General features: G+C 31.3%; 2 protein-coding genes across 2 annotated transcripts in view; both read left to right on the forward strand.

Moving 5' to 3' along the window:
* Positions 1-3,263: 3,263 nt before the first annotated feature.
* The window catches only part of LOC140892505 (putative disease resistance protein RGA3), a 35,124-nt gene continuing 21,669 nt past the window's right edge, over positions 3,264-16,718 (forward strand). The window contains exons 1-2 of the mRNA XM_073301427.1: positions 3,264-4,475; positions 5,000-6,609. Coding sequence (XP_073157528.1) covers positions 3,285-4,475; positions 5,000-5,068 — 1,260 coding nt within the window. The 5' untranslated portion in view covers positions 3,264-3,284 and the 3' untranslated portion in view covers positions 5,069-6,609. The remainder of the gene's footprint in view (positions 4,476-4,999; positions 6,610-16,718) is intronic.
* LOC140890234 (putative disease resistance protein RGA3) lies at positions 5,088-6,593 on the forward strand. The gene has a single exon (XM_073297992.1). The coding sequence runs from the start codon at positions 5,088-5,090 to the stop codon at positions 6,591-6,593; it is 1,506 nt and encodes a 501-aa protein (XP_073154093.1).

The following is a 16,718-nucleotide window of genomic DNA, read 5'->3' on the forward strand; positions in this document are numbered from 1 at the left end:
TTAACAAGATCGGGGAAGGATTCAACCATGATTGATATATGATTATGAAATTCATCGGTTGGTGAATGTAAGTTTGTAAAGTTTAAATTCATTATATTTTTTGTACTTTATTGTTTATCTTACAAAACTCAAAGTATTACAACATTTCAGGTTGGCCCACTCTTGATTTGGAAGATGACAGATGATGCTATAACTTGGAAGTTGGAAGATGTTTTGTCTCTTGTTTAATTTATTATTGATGAATGATATGATTAGAAGAATTAAACATTTTTACTTTAGAATATGCCTGTTTTTAATAGCTTGAAATGGATCTTTGTTTTTGGTTTATTGTAATTGACATGGAGAAGAGAGAACACTTCTTTCGGGTGCATCTCTTGGTTGGTTTTGATTTCTTTTGATTAGGTTAAGTACTGTAGTACCTTGGTTGATATTGTGTTTTTTGATTGAGTTAAGTACTGGAGTACATTCTTGGTTGGTTTTTTTTACCTTGGTTGATATTGATTTCTTTTGATTGGGTTAAGTACTGGAGTACATTCGACATTGATTTCTTTTGGCTGGTGGACAGGGTAACCTTGGTGGATTAGGTTAAGTATTGGAGTAGTCAGTCGTCACCCAATTTGAGGGAGTGCAATGGCTCTTTTCTGTTTCTTGGTTATAAATTTTGGGTATCCGACTACCCGACTTTTTTGGGTAACCGAATGGTCGGGTAGTGCATAATAAATTTCGGGTTCGGGTAGTATTTTTACTACCCGAAAAGTTCGGGTACCCGACCCGAACTACCCGAACCCGAGGAACCCGACCCGACGCCCACCCCTAGCTGATCTCCTAACGTGGAATACAAAAATATCTAAGAAAGAGCTCATAGATTTTCACAATATACCTCGAATATTGAGCATGAATCTATGTGATGTTATTCTGGTCTATGCACTTTAAGTAGAATCAGTTACAACAACTGCAAAAAAACCTAATAAATACATCGGTGCAAATGTCTCTCGCATGCATCCATTCATTCTAACCACACCTAGCATTCACACATCCCTCGGACTTATAGAACAAAAAGTAAAGATGATCCATATTTTAACGCACTGCCGGATTTTTCATCCGGTTAACTCAACTTCATACATTCTCCCCATACTTAATTAGCTCTTGGAATTAGTTGGATTAGGATTTTAATCCCCATTCCAAGGCCTCCCCTCAACATGAAAACCACATGCTTAGGGGTGGTACGGTACGGTATACCGCATACCGTACCGAATACCGCATACCGTACCGGAAATTTCGATACCGATACCGTACCAAAAATTTCGGTATGACATAAATCCATACCGATATTGTACCGAATATCAAAATTCGGTACGGTATCGGTATGATACCGTGTATACCGATTTTTTATACTGTTGTTTTTTTAAAAAAAAATCGGTATACACGGTATCATATACCGAAATACCAAAAATTCGAAAATCTTATACCGTTTCCGATACCGAAAATTGATACCGTACCGAAATTTAAGGTATACCGAAATGTTCGATATTTTCGGTATTTTTTGTCAGCCCTACACATGCTCAACAGATATCAAATTAACAACACGACAAGAAGTATAAAAAAAGATAAAGTGGAATAATGAAATTGTTTTTTAAATATGGTTAACTAAGATTGCTAAAAACTTTTGTGTGAAAAAAATATTCAATTGTTAACTCTTTGTGTTTCAAATATTGAGCACATAAAATCCTATGTTTTCCAAACTTAAACATTCACTTATGTTTGTACCTGTTTTCAGGGATGTTTATGTCAAAAATTTAAAAACACGTAAAGTTCACAGTTATATGAGATTTTTTAAGAATCTTGTTAATTATTTCACAATAGTAATATATACTATTAATTAACTCTTTTAAACACAATCATCTCTACGGCTGATTAATGGAGACAATGCATGTTTATCATGTGTTTTAGGTTGAAAAAAAATATGTCTTTAATGTCGTAGTAGCTATTAATACCCCAATATTCGATATTTTATTTTTCCTAGATTCTCGGAGTTATTTTAAAATTTTTTAAAGTATTGAATAATAAATCTAAATAAACAAAGACATAATACTCAAAATTTTCAATAGTTTATTTAAAAAGGGATGTTTAAAGTGCTTTTAATGGGAAAAAAAATACATGTAATTACAATTACAATGTAAAAAAAAGTAGTGGTTGTTTGTACATGATGCCGCATAATATGAGATTAAATTTTACCAATGTACTTATCAATATTAAAAAAAAATGGCTTAAAAAGGTATAATTTTGCAGCGATTTATTCCGGTCAGCAGCTTGAATGCGGTGTACCTAACACCGTGGTTGGCTTTCGGTCAAAAGACTTAATAGCAAGTGGGTTCCATAACTTTATATTCAATGATGTTGATTACATACATGAGTTCATAACCAACAAAAATTCTAAATATCTATAAATAATATTTATGTTATTATAAAATTAATTCTATATTGAGTCACAAAGTTTGAAATTTGAAGAATTATACTGGTACAAAATAGTGTTCATCTCCTTTCGAAAATCGAAGTGACAATCACAATTCAGACGCAATGCAAATATATTTTTTCACAACAAAAAACTTTTGCTCATCATATATTTTTAACATTTCTATGTATAAATAACAGATTCAAAAAAATAATAATAATGTTGCATGCATGGGACCCCAAGCTGTTAGCTTTCTCTTATTATATCTTTTCAAAAAATTAGAAGATAATGGTAGATGAAAAACAGAATAAAGCAGAACCATCGCTTTTCCTTTAACCATTGCTTTTTTTTTTTTTTTTTTGCTTTGTCAAAAATTTATGTTATTTTAAATTAAATTAAATTAATTATATGAGCGAAAGTTTGAAAATTGAAGAATTATATAGGTAAAGGCGTTCATCTCTTTTGGAAAATCGAAGTGACAATCACAATTCAGACGCAATGCAAATATAATTTTTCACAACAAAAAATTTTTGCTCAAAAAATAATAATAATGTTGCATGGGACCCCAAATTAGAAGATGGTGTTAGATGAAAAACAGAATAAAGCAGATCGAACCATTGCTTTTTTCTTTTTTTTTCTTCGTCAAAAATTATAAAGTTGATACTTAAACCCGAGACGGTGCCAACACCCAATAATGTTGCACGGGACCCGAAGCTGTTAGCTTTCTCATACGTGAATTTGAAGTTCCACACTCAGTAATTTCCACACACACTATCAAACTGCAACAAACAGCTAGAAGATGGCTGAAAAAGTTGCCGATGCGGCTGTTCAAATGCTGTTGGAGAAGTTGGTCTCTCTTGCGGCGGAAGAGGTTAGCCTTTTTCGGGGTTTCAAGAATGATTTGGAAATGCTGAAGACGACATTGAAAATGATTCAGAAGTTCTTAAGCGATGCCATGCAGCGGGACATTGAAAAGGATAACTCCGTGAAGCAGTGGCTGCATAATCTGGACGATGTCGCCTACGAAGCGGACAACTTGCTGGACGAGTTCAACTACGAGATTCTTCGTCGGAAGGTTGAGATCGAAAGCCAAGTGAAGCGGAAGGTATGCTGCTTCTCCTTTTCTTCCCTCAGTCATGTGGCTTTTCGTCGTGAAATGGGCCACAAAATCAAGGACTTGAATACAAAATTCAAAAATGTTAATGAAGAAGCCAGAAGCTTTGGTCTTCAGGAGAGATTAGCCGTTGCGGCTAATTATCTTCCTCCTGTGATGGAAACTAATTCCATTGCAGTTGATCCCATTTTTATAGGTAGAGATGATGTTGCATCCCAAATTGTGGATGTTATCATCAACTCTGCTGATGAATCAAAGGTTTCGGTGGCTCCCATTGTTGGGATGGGAGGATTGGGAAAGACGACTTTGGCTAGGAAGACTTTCAATAATCCAAGGATAGAGCAGCATTTTAATGAAAGGATTTGGGTTAGTGTATCAAAGAAAATCGACAACAAAGGTTTACTCATCAAAGTTTTGGAATCCTTGTCCGGAGTATCTGATCGTGAATCATTGGGGGAGGAAGCTATCATGAAACAGCTTCGTTCGAAGCTGAAGGATGCAAGATATTTGCTTGTGCTTGATGATTATCTGAATGATGAAAAACATGAATGGGACAACTTCAAGAATTGTGTTCAGGGAATCAGCTCAAGCAAAGGAAATTTCATAATCGTGACCACTCGACATCAAAATGTTGAATCAATCGTGAAAACACTAGAGGTTCCTTTTTTATCTGTTTTATCCGATGATGATTGTTGGGAGATAATTAAGACAAGAACTTTCCCTAGCCTGCAAGTGTCCGAGGAATTTGAGATCATTGGAAAGGAGATTGCTCGTAGATGTGGAGGTCTACCATTAGCAGCCAATGTGGTCGGTGGAAGTTTACAAGGGAAGGAAAGTGATTACTGGAGATCGTTTCTCGAGAGTTCAAATTTCAATCCCAATGATGATGTTGTTTCCAAAGTATTAAAGGTAAGTTTCGACCGATTACCATCTCCATCACTTAAAAAATGCTTTGCATATTGTTCCATTTTTCCAAAAGGGAAAGCAATAAAGAGAGACCAATTAATTCAACTTTGGATGGCCGAAGGATTTTTGATTGAAAGAAGTGATCGTGATATGGAAAGTTGTGGCGACGATGTTTACAATATTTTATTACAAAACTTTTTCCTACACGAAGAAAATGTTATTTCTCAAGTTAGATATATCGCGGTTAACCACAAATGTGACATCAAGAAGGAGCAAACAATTTATCTGCGAACTTTGTTTCTGAAAAGATACAAGGGCAACCTCAATACTAGTGTGTTTCTAGATTGCAAATACTTGCATGTTCTTAATCTACATGGTTCAGATACTGAAGAATTGACAAGCTCGATAGACAAGCTAATACATTTGAGATTTCTTGATTTGAGTAACAATGTTAAGATAAAAAAATTACCAGATTCTGTCTGCAATCTTTTCAATCTGCAAACTTTAAGGCTTGCTTATTGTGCTAGACTGATAGAGCTTCCAGATCGGTTCAAGATTTTAGTTGGGTTGAGACACCTTGTCCTGGGTGGTGTTAATTCTACGTCTTTGAAGAGGATGCCTCTTGAAATCGGAAAGCTGACTTGTCTTCGAACATTAGAGATTTTTATTGTTGGCAATGAGGAGGGACGTAAAATTGGTGAGTTGGGAAATTTAAAGAATCTACAGGGAGAACTTACGATAACAAATCTTGAAAAAGTGAGAGGGAAAGCAGAAGCCATGGGAGCATGTTTAGTTGAGAAGCAAAATTTAAACTTTTTAGAGTTTGAGTGGAGTGAACCAGGGAAGAGGGAAGGCGACAACAATGATGACGAAGAAGTTTTGGAAGGTCTCCAACCTCATCAGAACTTAAAGCGTTTGGCCATTACATATTTCTACGGAGATAAGTTTCCAGCATGGACAATGAAGATGAATTTCCCCAAGCTTGTCGAGATTTTCTTGAAAGACTGTTATAAATGCCAAGAAATGCCAACACTAGGTCATCTACCACTTCTCAAGATCTTGAAGGTGTACGAACTCAGAAGCGTGACATCGATCGGCCCCTCATTTTATCATGAAGAACATTCAAGTAGAGCTGGTGTGCCATTTCCGGCACTGGAACGGTTTGAGCTACATGAAATGGATAGTCTTACCGAGTGGGTTGAAGCGGGGGCAACAGCATTTCCCAAACTCGAATTTCTGGAAATTTGGTCTTGCAGAGAATTGATGACCGCTCCGAGTCATGCTTTTCCATCTCTGCGAACATTGAGGATTCGCAATGTTTGGAGTGAAGTACCAGTAACAACGATATGTAGTAATTCAAGCTCCCTCGAGGAACTGTACATCTACGACAATTCAAATCTCACTTCACTTCCTTACAAGTTGTTTCACAACAACCAATGTCTCCAAAGTATAGAGATACAAAGCTGCTACAACCTAAGGCAAGTCGAACTCTCGGATGCGCTGATCAAGTCCCTTGGCGAGTTAAAAATAATAACTTGCTCTAACCTGGCCTCAATTCAATGCCAAACCACTGATTACCCCATCTCTCGTCTTTCGAATTTGGAAATTATTGGATGCCCGATGTTGGCCGGGTTTGTAAGTGAAATGTTGCTAAAGAAACGTACATTGTCGATGGAGAATCCTGGATTTTGGATGAACAGGTTGAAAAGATTAGATATTGATTCCTTCTCAGAAGAAACAGTTGTGAACGAAACTCTCAAAGGCCTACGTGAGATCCACTCTCTACGCGAATTACGGTTAACGGGAATGCGGGATTGGGAGTGTCTCCCAGATCAGCTGCAGCATCTCACATCTCTCACACACTTAACTTTGGTTGAATTCGGAATCGAAGCATTGCCACAATGGTTTTCCAACTTGTCGTCCCTAAACTATTTGTGTGTGCTCTCTTGTGAGAAGCTAATGGATCTCACCTGCTTGCAATTCCTCACCGAATTGAAAACATTAGATATTTGGGACTGTAGATTACTTGGGGAGGCATTGAATTATAGGAGCAGGGCAGCCCATATTTCCCATATCCCAAATATCTCCGTGGATTGGATGTTCACTTTGTATGATGTATGACGTGTGTGTTGATCAGGTACAAAACAATTGATTATGTGCATACCAATTTTTACACTCGATTTATATTAGCGTGATTTGTTAAAACTATTAGTTTCTATATCTATCTATCTATCTATCTATCTATCTTATAAAAGCATGAATAATTTTCTCAATTGTGTAATTACTTTTGTGTCCTTATAATATTTAATTTTTCAATATTGCCATTGAATTGAATTATTAATATATATTAATATATATGTGTGTTGGTTTTTGTTCCTATAATAATTAGTTGGTGATTCCGTTTAATACATCAAATACCCCCACCCAATTAACATCTCATTTATTACACCCGACTTTTGACTTTTTTTTGTTCACAAGTGCATGTTTTTTGTTGCCTCTTACACCCGACTTTTGACTTTCTTTTGTTCACAAGTGCATGTTTTTTGTTGCCTCTTCATCTTCTTAAAAATAATGATATTTTAATTTATTTGTTTTGATAAAATTTTGGAAATTCATTCATCACATTAAATGAATTAGTTAGTCAATCAATCAAATACATGGATAACGAGTGGCGCATTAAATGAACTAGTCAATCAAATACATGGATACATTGAGCAAATTAAACGACACGGCCGATGGAATGAGATATATAAACTTTTGATGATGTCATCGATATCATCCTTTGCAAACGAGTGAGCAACAAGATTTCTGGATTCTTATTAATTAAGGGGATCTAAAAGGGGTCCATAGGAGGAATATCTCTTGAGCCAGTGGAAAAAAAGAACAAGTGCCGCATGTGGCCCGATATGGGTTACATATAGATTATGACCATTTTTTAATTGTTTCTTGATCTATGTTTTTCTTTGTAGTTTGATATTTAATTTCTATTCTATGCATTGATTTGAATTATCTACTGTCGTAATCATATTATATATAAACAGCAAGCGATTCGTGAGCTATGGAGGGTCGAAAGCGATCTTCATTATCAAAGTAAAAAGTTAAGAAATGCATGTACATACAAAGAAAGTTCATGGTTTTGGCTCAGTCAAGACTCAAGGAGGATGATCTGCCAAGGTTTCTCTCCTTTTCTTGGAGCGTTGTCTGGGAAGGTTGTTCATTCTTCTATATGCTATTGTTTGCTATTATATATGTGTGTGAATGTCATTATTATGTGTTTTTTTTTCTTATTTAAAAAATTCTACATGTATTTGAAAATTAGAAATTTAATTAGTATGTGTGGAATAAATAGGGATCAAACAATTAGTAATATAGTTAGTGTGTGAAATAAATAAGAGCAAATAATTTAATAAATTAGAAAATAGTACTTTGGTTTGTGTGAGGAATAAATATGCATGGGTAAATTTATTTAGTGTGTGAAATAAATAGGAGCAATATTAGAATTGATAATTTAGTAAATAAGAAATGAGTAGTTTAGTTACTGTTTGGAATAAATTATTGGAGTGAAATAGTAATTTAATTCAATAAATTTAGTTAGTGTGTAATAAATCAAAATTTGTAATTGAATAATCATATTAATAATAATCAAATCAGAATACGCATATATATTAAGATTATATATTCAAATTCAATTCAATGTATTTGAAAATTAAAAATTTAATTTAATTAGTATGTATGTGTGCAATAAATAGGTAAAAAATTATTAAGGAGTACTTTAGGTATTTCTAACTTAGTTTGTGTATAGAATAAATAGGAAAAACTTAGTAATTTAATTTAATTTAATAAATTGATTTAGTGTGTGGGGACAAAATTAGTAATTACATAGGGGGAAATGTTAGTTATTGTGTAGAATATTAAATAAGGAGTTAACATGTAATAAAATAGAAATTTTTAATTTAATAATTATATTAATAATAATCAAATCAGAATACGAGTATATATATATATATATATATATATATATATATATATATATGCAAGTAATATGTATTTAAAAAATAGAATTTTAATTAGTATGTGTGGAATAAATAGGGGAAAATTAGGAAGGATTACTTTAGAAAATTAGAAATTACTAATTTAGTTAGTGTATAGAATAAATAGGAAAATTTTAGTAATTTAATATAACTAAATAAATTTAGTCAGTATGTGGATTACTGGGGGAAAAATTAGTAATTACATTGGAGAAATATGAGTTATTAACTTATTATAGAATAAATTGGGATAGAGTCAGTGATTTAATTAGTTAGTTAGTGTGTGGAACAAATAAGAGCTAATTAAATTAGTAATGTAGTAAATTAAAAATTTGTAATTTGGTTAGTACGTGGAATAAATAGAAGTAAATTTAGTTAGTGTGTGAAATAAATATGATCACGGATAGAAATGATTAATTTAGTAAATTAGACATTTTTTACGGTAGTAAATTGGACATTAATAATTTAGTTTGTTTGTGGAATAAATTATTGAGGCAAAAAAAAGTGATTTAATTTAATTCAATAAATTCAATAAGTGAGTAATAGAACAAATTTATAATTAATAATTTAATAATAAAATAAAATACGGGTATATATTGAGATTATATATTCAAGTCGCATATGTATTTGAAAATAGTAATCTAATTTAATTTAGTTTGTGTGTGGAATAAATAGAGAAAAAAATTAGTAATCAGTACTTTAATTAGCAAATTAGAAGTTACTAATTTAGTTAGTGTGTTGAATAAACATGAAAACCATAGTAATTTAATTTAATAAATTTAGTCTGTTTGTGGAATTGGGACAAAATTAGTAATTTAGTTTGTGTGTGAAATATATAGGGAAAAAATTAGTAATTAGTTAATTACAAATTCGTAATTTAGTTAGTGTGCAGCTATTTTGCAAATAATTAATAAGTACTGCAATCAAAATAATTTACGATATTATATTTTTATGATGCAATATATAATATATAATTTAAAGAAGTTAACGCTTGTGAAAACTCAAGTACGAAAATATAATGATAAGGTGGATTATTTTTACATCAATAATAAACTTAATATTTTTTTAAGTGATTTTCTTATATAAAATATGCAATTCTCTTTCTTTCAGAATCTGTACTGTTTGGTGTTTTGGTTGAATAAGACAAATAATCGATGTCTTTTCTAATTAAGTATGTAGTTGAATACGAATACACTAAAAAGAGAACTCGAATATTTAACATCATCACTTATCTTTGATGTCATAAAGAGCTAGGTTGACATGACTCTTAATATCATTGTTTCAACAAAAAAATCTCTCTAAATGAGGAGGATTGCCGCATAACCAATTGTTTTTGACAACCTGAATTAGTGAAGCAATTTGCACCGATTCATAAGAATGACGATTTTCTCCAAACCCAATGGATAATTGGATATTCTATCCGAATAGAGGAGGATATGGAGGGAGTTTTTGTATCCAATTATATAAATGGGTAATCGGGTATGATGATTTTCGAGTTTGGAGATGGAGGCGGATGTAGTAACATCCTACCCATACACATACCCGATCTGGATACCCGATTATATATATGTACATGCATATACATTTATATATATTTATTTGTATTAAACAAATATTAATTCTAAAATAATGATATTTTAATTTATTTGTTTCGATAAAATTTTGGAAATTCATTCATCACATTAAATGAATTAGTTAGTCAATCAATCAAATACATGGATAATGAGTGGCGCATTAAATGAATTAGTCAATCAAATACATGGATACATTGAGCAAATTAAATTAAATTAAAGCAAATTAAACGACACGGCCGATGGAATGAGATATATAAGCTTTTGATGATGTCGTCGATATCATCCTTTGCAAATGAGTGAGCAACAAGATTTCTGGATTCTTATTAATTAAGGGGATCTAAAAGGGGTCCATAGGAGGAATATCTCTTGAGCCAGCGGAAAAGAAGAACAAGTGCCGCATGTGGCCCGATATGGGTTACATATAGATTATGACCATTTCTTAATTGTTTCTTGATCTATGTTTTTCTTTGTAGTTTGATATTTAATTTCTATTCTATGCATTGATTTGAATTATCTACTGTCGTAATCATATTATATATAAACAGCAAGCGATTCGTGAGCTATGGATGGTCGAAAGAGATCTTCATTATCAAAGTAAAAGGTTAAGAAATGCATGTACATACAAAGAAAGTTCATGGTTTTGGCTCAGTCAAGACTCAAGGAGGATGATCTGCCAAGGTTTCTCTCCTTTTCTTGGAGTGTTGTCTGGGAAGGTTGTTCATTCTTCTATATGCTATTGTTTGCTATTATATATGTGTGTGAATGTCATTATTATGTGTTTTTTTTTCTTATTTAAAAAATTCCACATGTATTTGAAAATTAGAAATTTAATTAGTATGTGTGGAATAAATAGGGATCAAACAATTAGTAATATAGTTAGTGTGTGAAATAAATAAGAGCAAATAATTTAATAAATTAGAAAATAGTACTTTGGTTTGTGTGAGGAATAAATATGCATGGGTAAATTTATTTAGTGTGTGAAATAAATAGGAGCAATATTAGAATTGATAATTTAGTAAATAAGAAATGAGTAGTTTAGTTACTGTTTGGAATAAATTATTGGAGTGAAATAGTATTTTAATTCAATAAATTTAGTTAGTGTGTAATAAATCAAAATTTGTAATTGAATAATCATATTAATAATAATCAAATCAGAATACGCATATATATTAAGATTATATATTCAAATTCAAGTCAATGTATTTGAAAATTAAAAATTTAATTTAATTAGTATGTATGTGTGCAATAAATAGGTAAAAAATTATTAAGGAGTACTTTAGGTATTACTAATTTAGTTTGTGTATAGAATAAATAGGAAAAACTTAGTAATTTAATTTAATTTAATAAATTGATTTAGTGTGTGGGGACAAAATTAGTAATTACATAGGGGGAAATGTTAGTTATTGTGTAGAATATTAAATAAGGAGTTAACATGTAATAAAATAGAAATTTTTAATTTAATAATCATATTAATAATAATCAAATCAGAATACGAGTATATATATATATATATATATATATATATATATATATATATATATCGGATAGAAATGATTAATTTAGTAAATTAGACATTTTTTAGGGTAGTAAATTGGACATTAATAATTTAGTTTGTTTGTGGAATAAATTATTGAGGCAAAAAAAGTGATTTAATTTAATTCAATAAATTCAATAAGTGAGTAATAGAACAAATTTATAATTAATAATTTAATAATCAAATCAAATACGGGTATATATTGAGATTATATATTCAAGTCGCGTATGTATTTGAAAATAGTAATCTAATTTAATTTAGTTTGTGTGTGGAATAAATAGAGAAAAAAAATTAGTAATCAGTACTTTAGCAAATTAGAAGTTACTAATTTAGTTAGTGTGTTGAATAAACATGAAAACCATAGTAATTTAATTTAATAAATTTAGTCTGTTTGTGGAATTGGGACAAAATTAGTAATTTAGTTTGTGTGTGAAATATATAGGGAAAAAATTAGTAATTAGTTAATTACAAATTCTTAATTTAGTTAGTGTGCAGCTATTGTGCAAATAATTAATAAGTACTGCAATCAAAATAATTTACGATATTATCTTTTTATGATGCAATATATAATATATAATTTAAAGAAGTTAACGCTTGTGAAAACTCAAGTACGGAAATATAATGACAAGGTGGATTATTTTTACATCAATAATAAACTTAATATTTTTTTGAAGTGATTTTCTTATATAAAATATGCAATTCTCTTTCTTTCAGAGTCTGTACTGTTTGGTGTTTTGGTTGAATAAGGCAAATAATCGATGTCTTTTCTAATTAAGTATGTAGTTGAATAGGAATACCCTAAAAAGAGAACTCGAATATTTAACATCATCACTTATCTTTGATGTCACAAAGAGCTAGGTTGACATGACTCTTAATATCATTGTTTCAACAAAAAAATCTCTCTAAATGAGGAGGATTGCCGCATAACCAATTGTTTTTGACAACCTGAATTAGTGAAGCAATTTGCACCGATTCATAAGAATGACAATTTTCTCCAAACCCAATGGATAATTGGATATTCTATCCGAATAGAGGAGGATATGGAGGGAGTTTTTGTATCCGATTATATAAATGGGTAATCGAGTATGATGATTTTCGAGTTTGGAGATGGAGGCAGATGTAGTAACATCCTACCCATACACATACCCGATCTGGATACCCGATTATATATATGTACATGCATATACATTTATATATATTTATTTGTATTAAACAAATATTAATTCTAATTTCCGTTTGTTAAATGTTAATTGGAAGGTGGATTGAACAAAGAAAATTATTAGTATAAAGTTAATATTATTTTTAGGATAATGGTATTGTAATAAATTATTTATAATATTTTATTATTTCTTATATGATGTTTAGGCAGTGTTTGCAACCTCTAAAATTAAGTGATTATGAATATTTTCTCAACAAATATGTTAAAAAAAATCCATAATCACTTGTATTTATAGGTTGCAAAAACTATTTTAGTTTGTTATATTTAATGTTTTCTTATTGTCTTTTAAGAATTTGGTAAATAAGAATATTTTTATCGAAATAATTCAAATTTAAAAAAAAAACAATCGTAAGTGGTAATAATGTGTTTGAGTATAAAACGATAAGTGTTTGGTCCTACACACAAGTAACCATTTTTGATGGATATACATACATACATACATACACACACACACACACACATATATATATATATATATATATATATATATATTAAAAGAAAAAAGAACTCTTTAGTAAATAAAAATATTAAACAAATATAAAAAGATCTTTTGTTTAGGCTTATAATTATAATTAATCGAGCTGAGAATTAGATAGTTGTTTGAGAAACAGTTCATGCTACCCTGAGGGTAGCTGTCCCAACATGATCTGGACGGAACAAATTGCACAACAGATCAAATCATTTGATCTGCTTACACTTTGGTGAGGGTAGCACCGACCATTCCTTTTATAACATATTTTGTCAAATAATATATTTTATCGAGTGACTAGATAAAACATTTATTTAAATTTAATCCTAATTATAACAATTGAAATATAACAGAAAACTCAACCTATTCATTTATAAGAAAATGATATGACTAAATATGAAAATAGGCTTACAGAACCGAGCAAAGATCAACATAATTTTTTTTTTCAAATTAGACAAAACTGGTAATCATAAAATGACAAAAAAAATCATGGAAATCGAAGATGACGAAAGCATTTCTGAATTTAATCGAAGAAGGAAACAAAAAAATACGAAAAATATGAAATAAAGCTAAATGAGGTGAAAATCGAGCCATTAAAGCATTCAACAAATCATGATTGTTTAAAATGATAAATATTATATTTATGATCATTATGCAATCATGTTCGTTTCCCACGTGCGAAGCACGTGTATCCTACTAGTTATTTCAAATAGATAGAAAGGATTTTATTTTATTTTTTTTTTAAAAAAAAGCATCAATCGATTTAAATTTTATGCTATGTTTTATTTGTAGGGAGGAAAAAATAGTGATGTTGTATTTATATCTCATTAGATTTGTTTTTAATCAAGCTTGCTTAAAAAGAACTATGGGTTGAGTTTTATGAATTTTTTTTAAGCTGTTCAATAACGGAAATTTTAATGGAATGTAGTTACATTTTTTGTTCTTTTTGGCGGATTCTTCGCCTTTAATTTTTGTCTTTGATTTAATTTTTTAATAAAAATTTTTTATTTGTGCGGTGTAAACTAATTTTTGCTCAATTCATTTTGCAGATTTATATAGGTTTTATATTTTAATAACTTAAATTAATTGTGCTATTTAATTGGTGGAGATTTCCATTCAAAGGAAATAAATTTGTTATTTGGTTGTGTAGATTAGAATTTTGAACTGTGAGTTTGGAAATCATAACTTAGTTAGAACTATTATAAGAGTTATATTTGATGCTTCGCTCTGTAATTTGAGTTTTAGCGATTTTTCTTTCGTAAATCCAGAGTCATGTCCCCCACTCTCATATTTTGTTATTTTTTGCTCTTTTTTTGTAGTTGGTTAAACTTTATATTTCTAACTTGGTGGATTTCTTTTTTCCATGCAGTATGTTTTTCGAAATTGGCATAAGGAATGCAATTGAAATTTGGATTATTGATGTACGTTAAACTTTTTAATTGTGAAATATTGTTGCTTCATGAGGTATTTATAAATTTGGAGTATTGTTGTCATAAATATATGTGGATTTGTTTTTAAGTATTTTGTGAGGTTTATTTCTATAATAAAGTTTCAATATACATGTGCTGGCTCATTATTTTTATTTCTCGTGTGGAAAAATCAGCAGAATCATCATGTACATTAATATTTTTTGAATTTTTGTCATTTAAATCAAATTTGATATATATTAGCAATGTCATTTTTTGTCGGAATAGTGACTTGACGATTCACATTGATCAACAAAGTTCTTAGCCACTTTCCATAACATATGATGATGTCGATTTTTTCCTCCGGGTTCGGTCTGGTAGAGCGTATCTCCAAATCTTCAATAAACCGGGTCGAGTTGGGCACGACGAAACTCTGCACAGACAGAAGCTAAATTAGGGGGCGCCGAAGGTGTTTCGGCGTGACCCCTCCGATGCCTAAGTCAGTGCTCGAAAGTGAAAGAGCTTGACAAAAAGTAAGAACAAGAGAATATGCGTGCGTGAGTGTGTGAACAAGAAGTGAATCAAATAGATGAATGAATAAACCATGAACCATACCTGTATTTATAGGGGCTTGGAGGGGTAGGTTACCTTGTCAAGGTAGAACATGTGTTAGAGTAGGACTCTAATTGATGAGTCTGAAATCATATCAAATCTTGGATTCATAAGATATTGTCCTTATCTGTTGTAGATCTTCATGTGTCCGAGAGTACTGGAAGGTTCTAGATATTGAGCTCTTCCTGGGCTCGGATCGGGCTCCAACCATACCAGTTAGGGCTCAAGCCCATGAATTTATAATCATGAGCTCATTCCTTAACAGGGTCATCCCAGACTGGGCTTCTCATAAAATAAGACTAGATGGGCCTCAAAGTATATTTCCAAAAATATGGATTATTGGGTTCGGGTCGGATTAGACTCGTATATTTTTTAGGGGCATCAATAGTACTTCCCCCTACTGGTCTAAAAGAAGTATGAAGTTTAGACCATGTGGTCTGGTTGGATCCCGAGCCCATGTAAGAACTCTTGTATTAACCAAGTAAAAGTAACATTTCCCAACCGGATGGGCTTTTGATGGAGGCCACGAGTGACGTGGTAGGTGCCGAGCTAGTTGGGCTTTGAATTTGACCACGAAGTGCGTGGTAGGTGTCGAGCTTGGTCGAGATTTTGAGAGTTTAATACATCAAATACCCCCACCCAATTAACATCTCATTTATTACACCCGACTTTTGACTTTCTTTTGTTCACAAGTGCATGTTTTTTGTTGCCACTTCATCTTCTTAAAAATAATGATATTTTAATTTATTTGTTTCGATAAAATTTTGGAAATTCATTCATCACATTAAATGAATTAGTTAGTCAATCAATCAAATACATGGATAATGAGTGGCGCATTAAATGAATTAGTCAATCAAATACATGGATACATTGAGCAAATTAAATTAAATTAAAGCAAATTAAACGACACGGCCGATGGAATGAGATATATAAACTTTTGATGATGTCATCGATATCATCCTTTGCAAACGAGTGAGCAACAAGATTTCTGGATTCTTATTAATTAAGGGGATCTAATAGGCGTCCATAGGAGGAATATCTCTTAAGCCAGCGGAAAAGAAGAACAAGTGCCGCATGTGGCCCGATATGGGTTACATATAGATTATGACCATTTCTTAATTGTTTCTTGATCTATGTTTTTTTTTGTAGTTTGATATTTAATTTCTATTCTATGCATTGATTTGAATTATCTACTGTAGTAATCATATTATATATAAACAACAAGAGATTCGTGAGCTATGGATGGTCGAAAGCGATCTTCATTATCAAAGTAAAAGGTTAAGAAATGCATGTACATACAAAGAAAGTTCATGGTTTTGGCTCAGTCAAGACTCAAGGAGGATGATCTGCCAAGGTTTCTCTCCTTTTCTTGGAGCGTTGTCTGGGAAGGTTGTTCATTCTTCT

This window comes from Henckelia pumila, chromosome 3 (assembly GCF_033568475.1).
Source record: "Henckelia pumila isolate YLH828 chromosome 3, ASM3356847v2, whole genome shotgun sequence".
NCBI lineage: Eukaryota > Viridiplantae > Streptophyta > Magnoliopsida > Lamiales > Gesneriaceae > Henckelia > Henckelia pumila.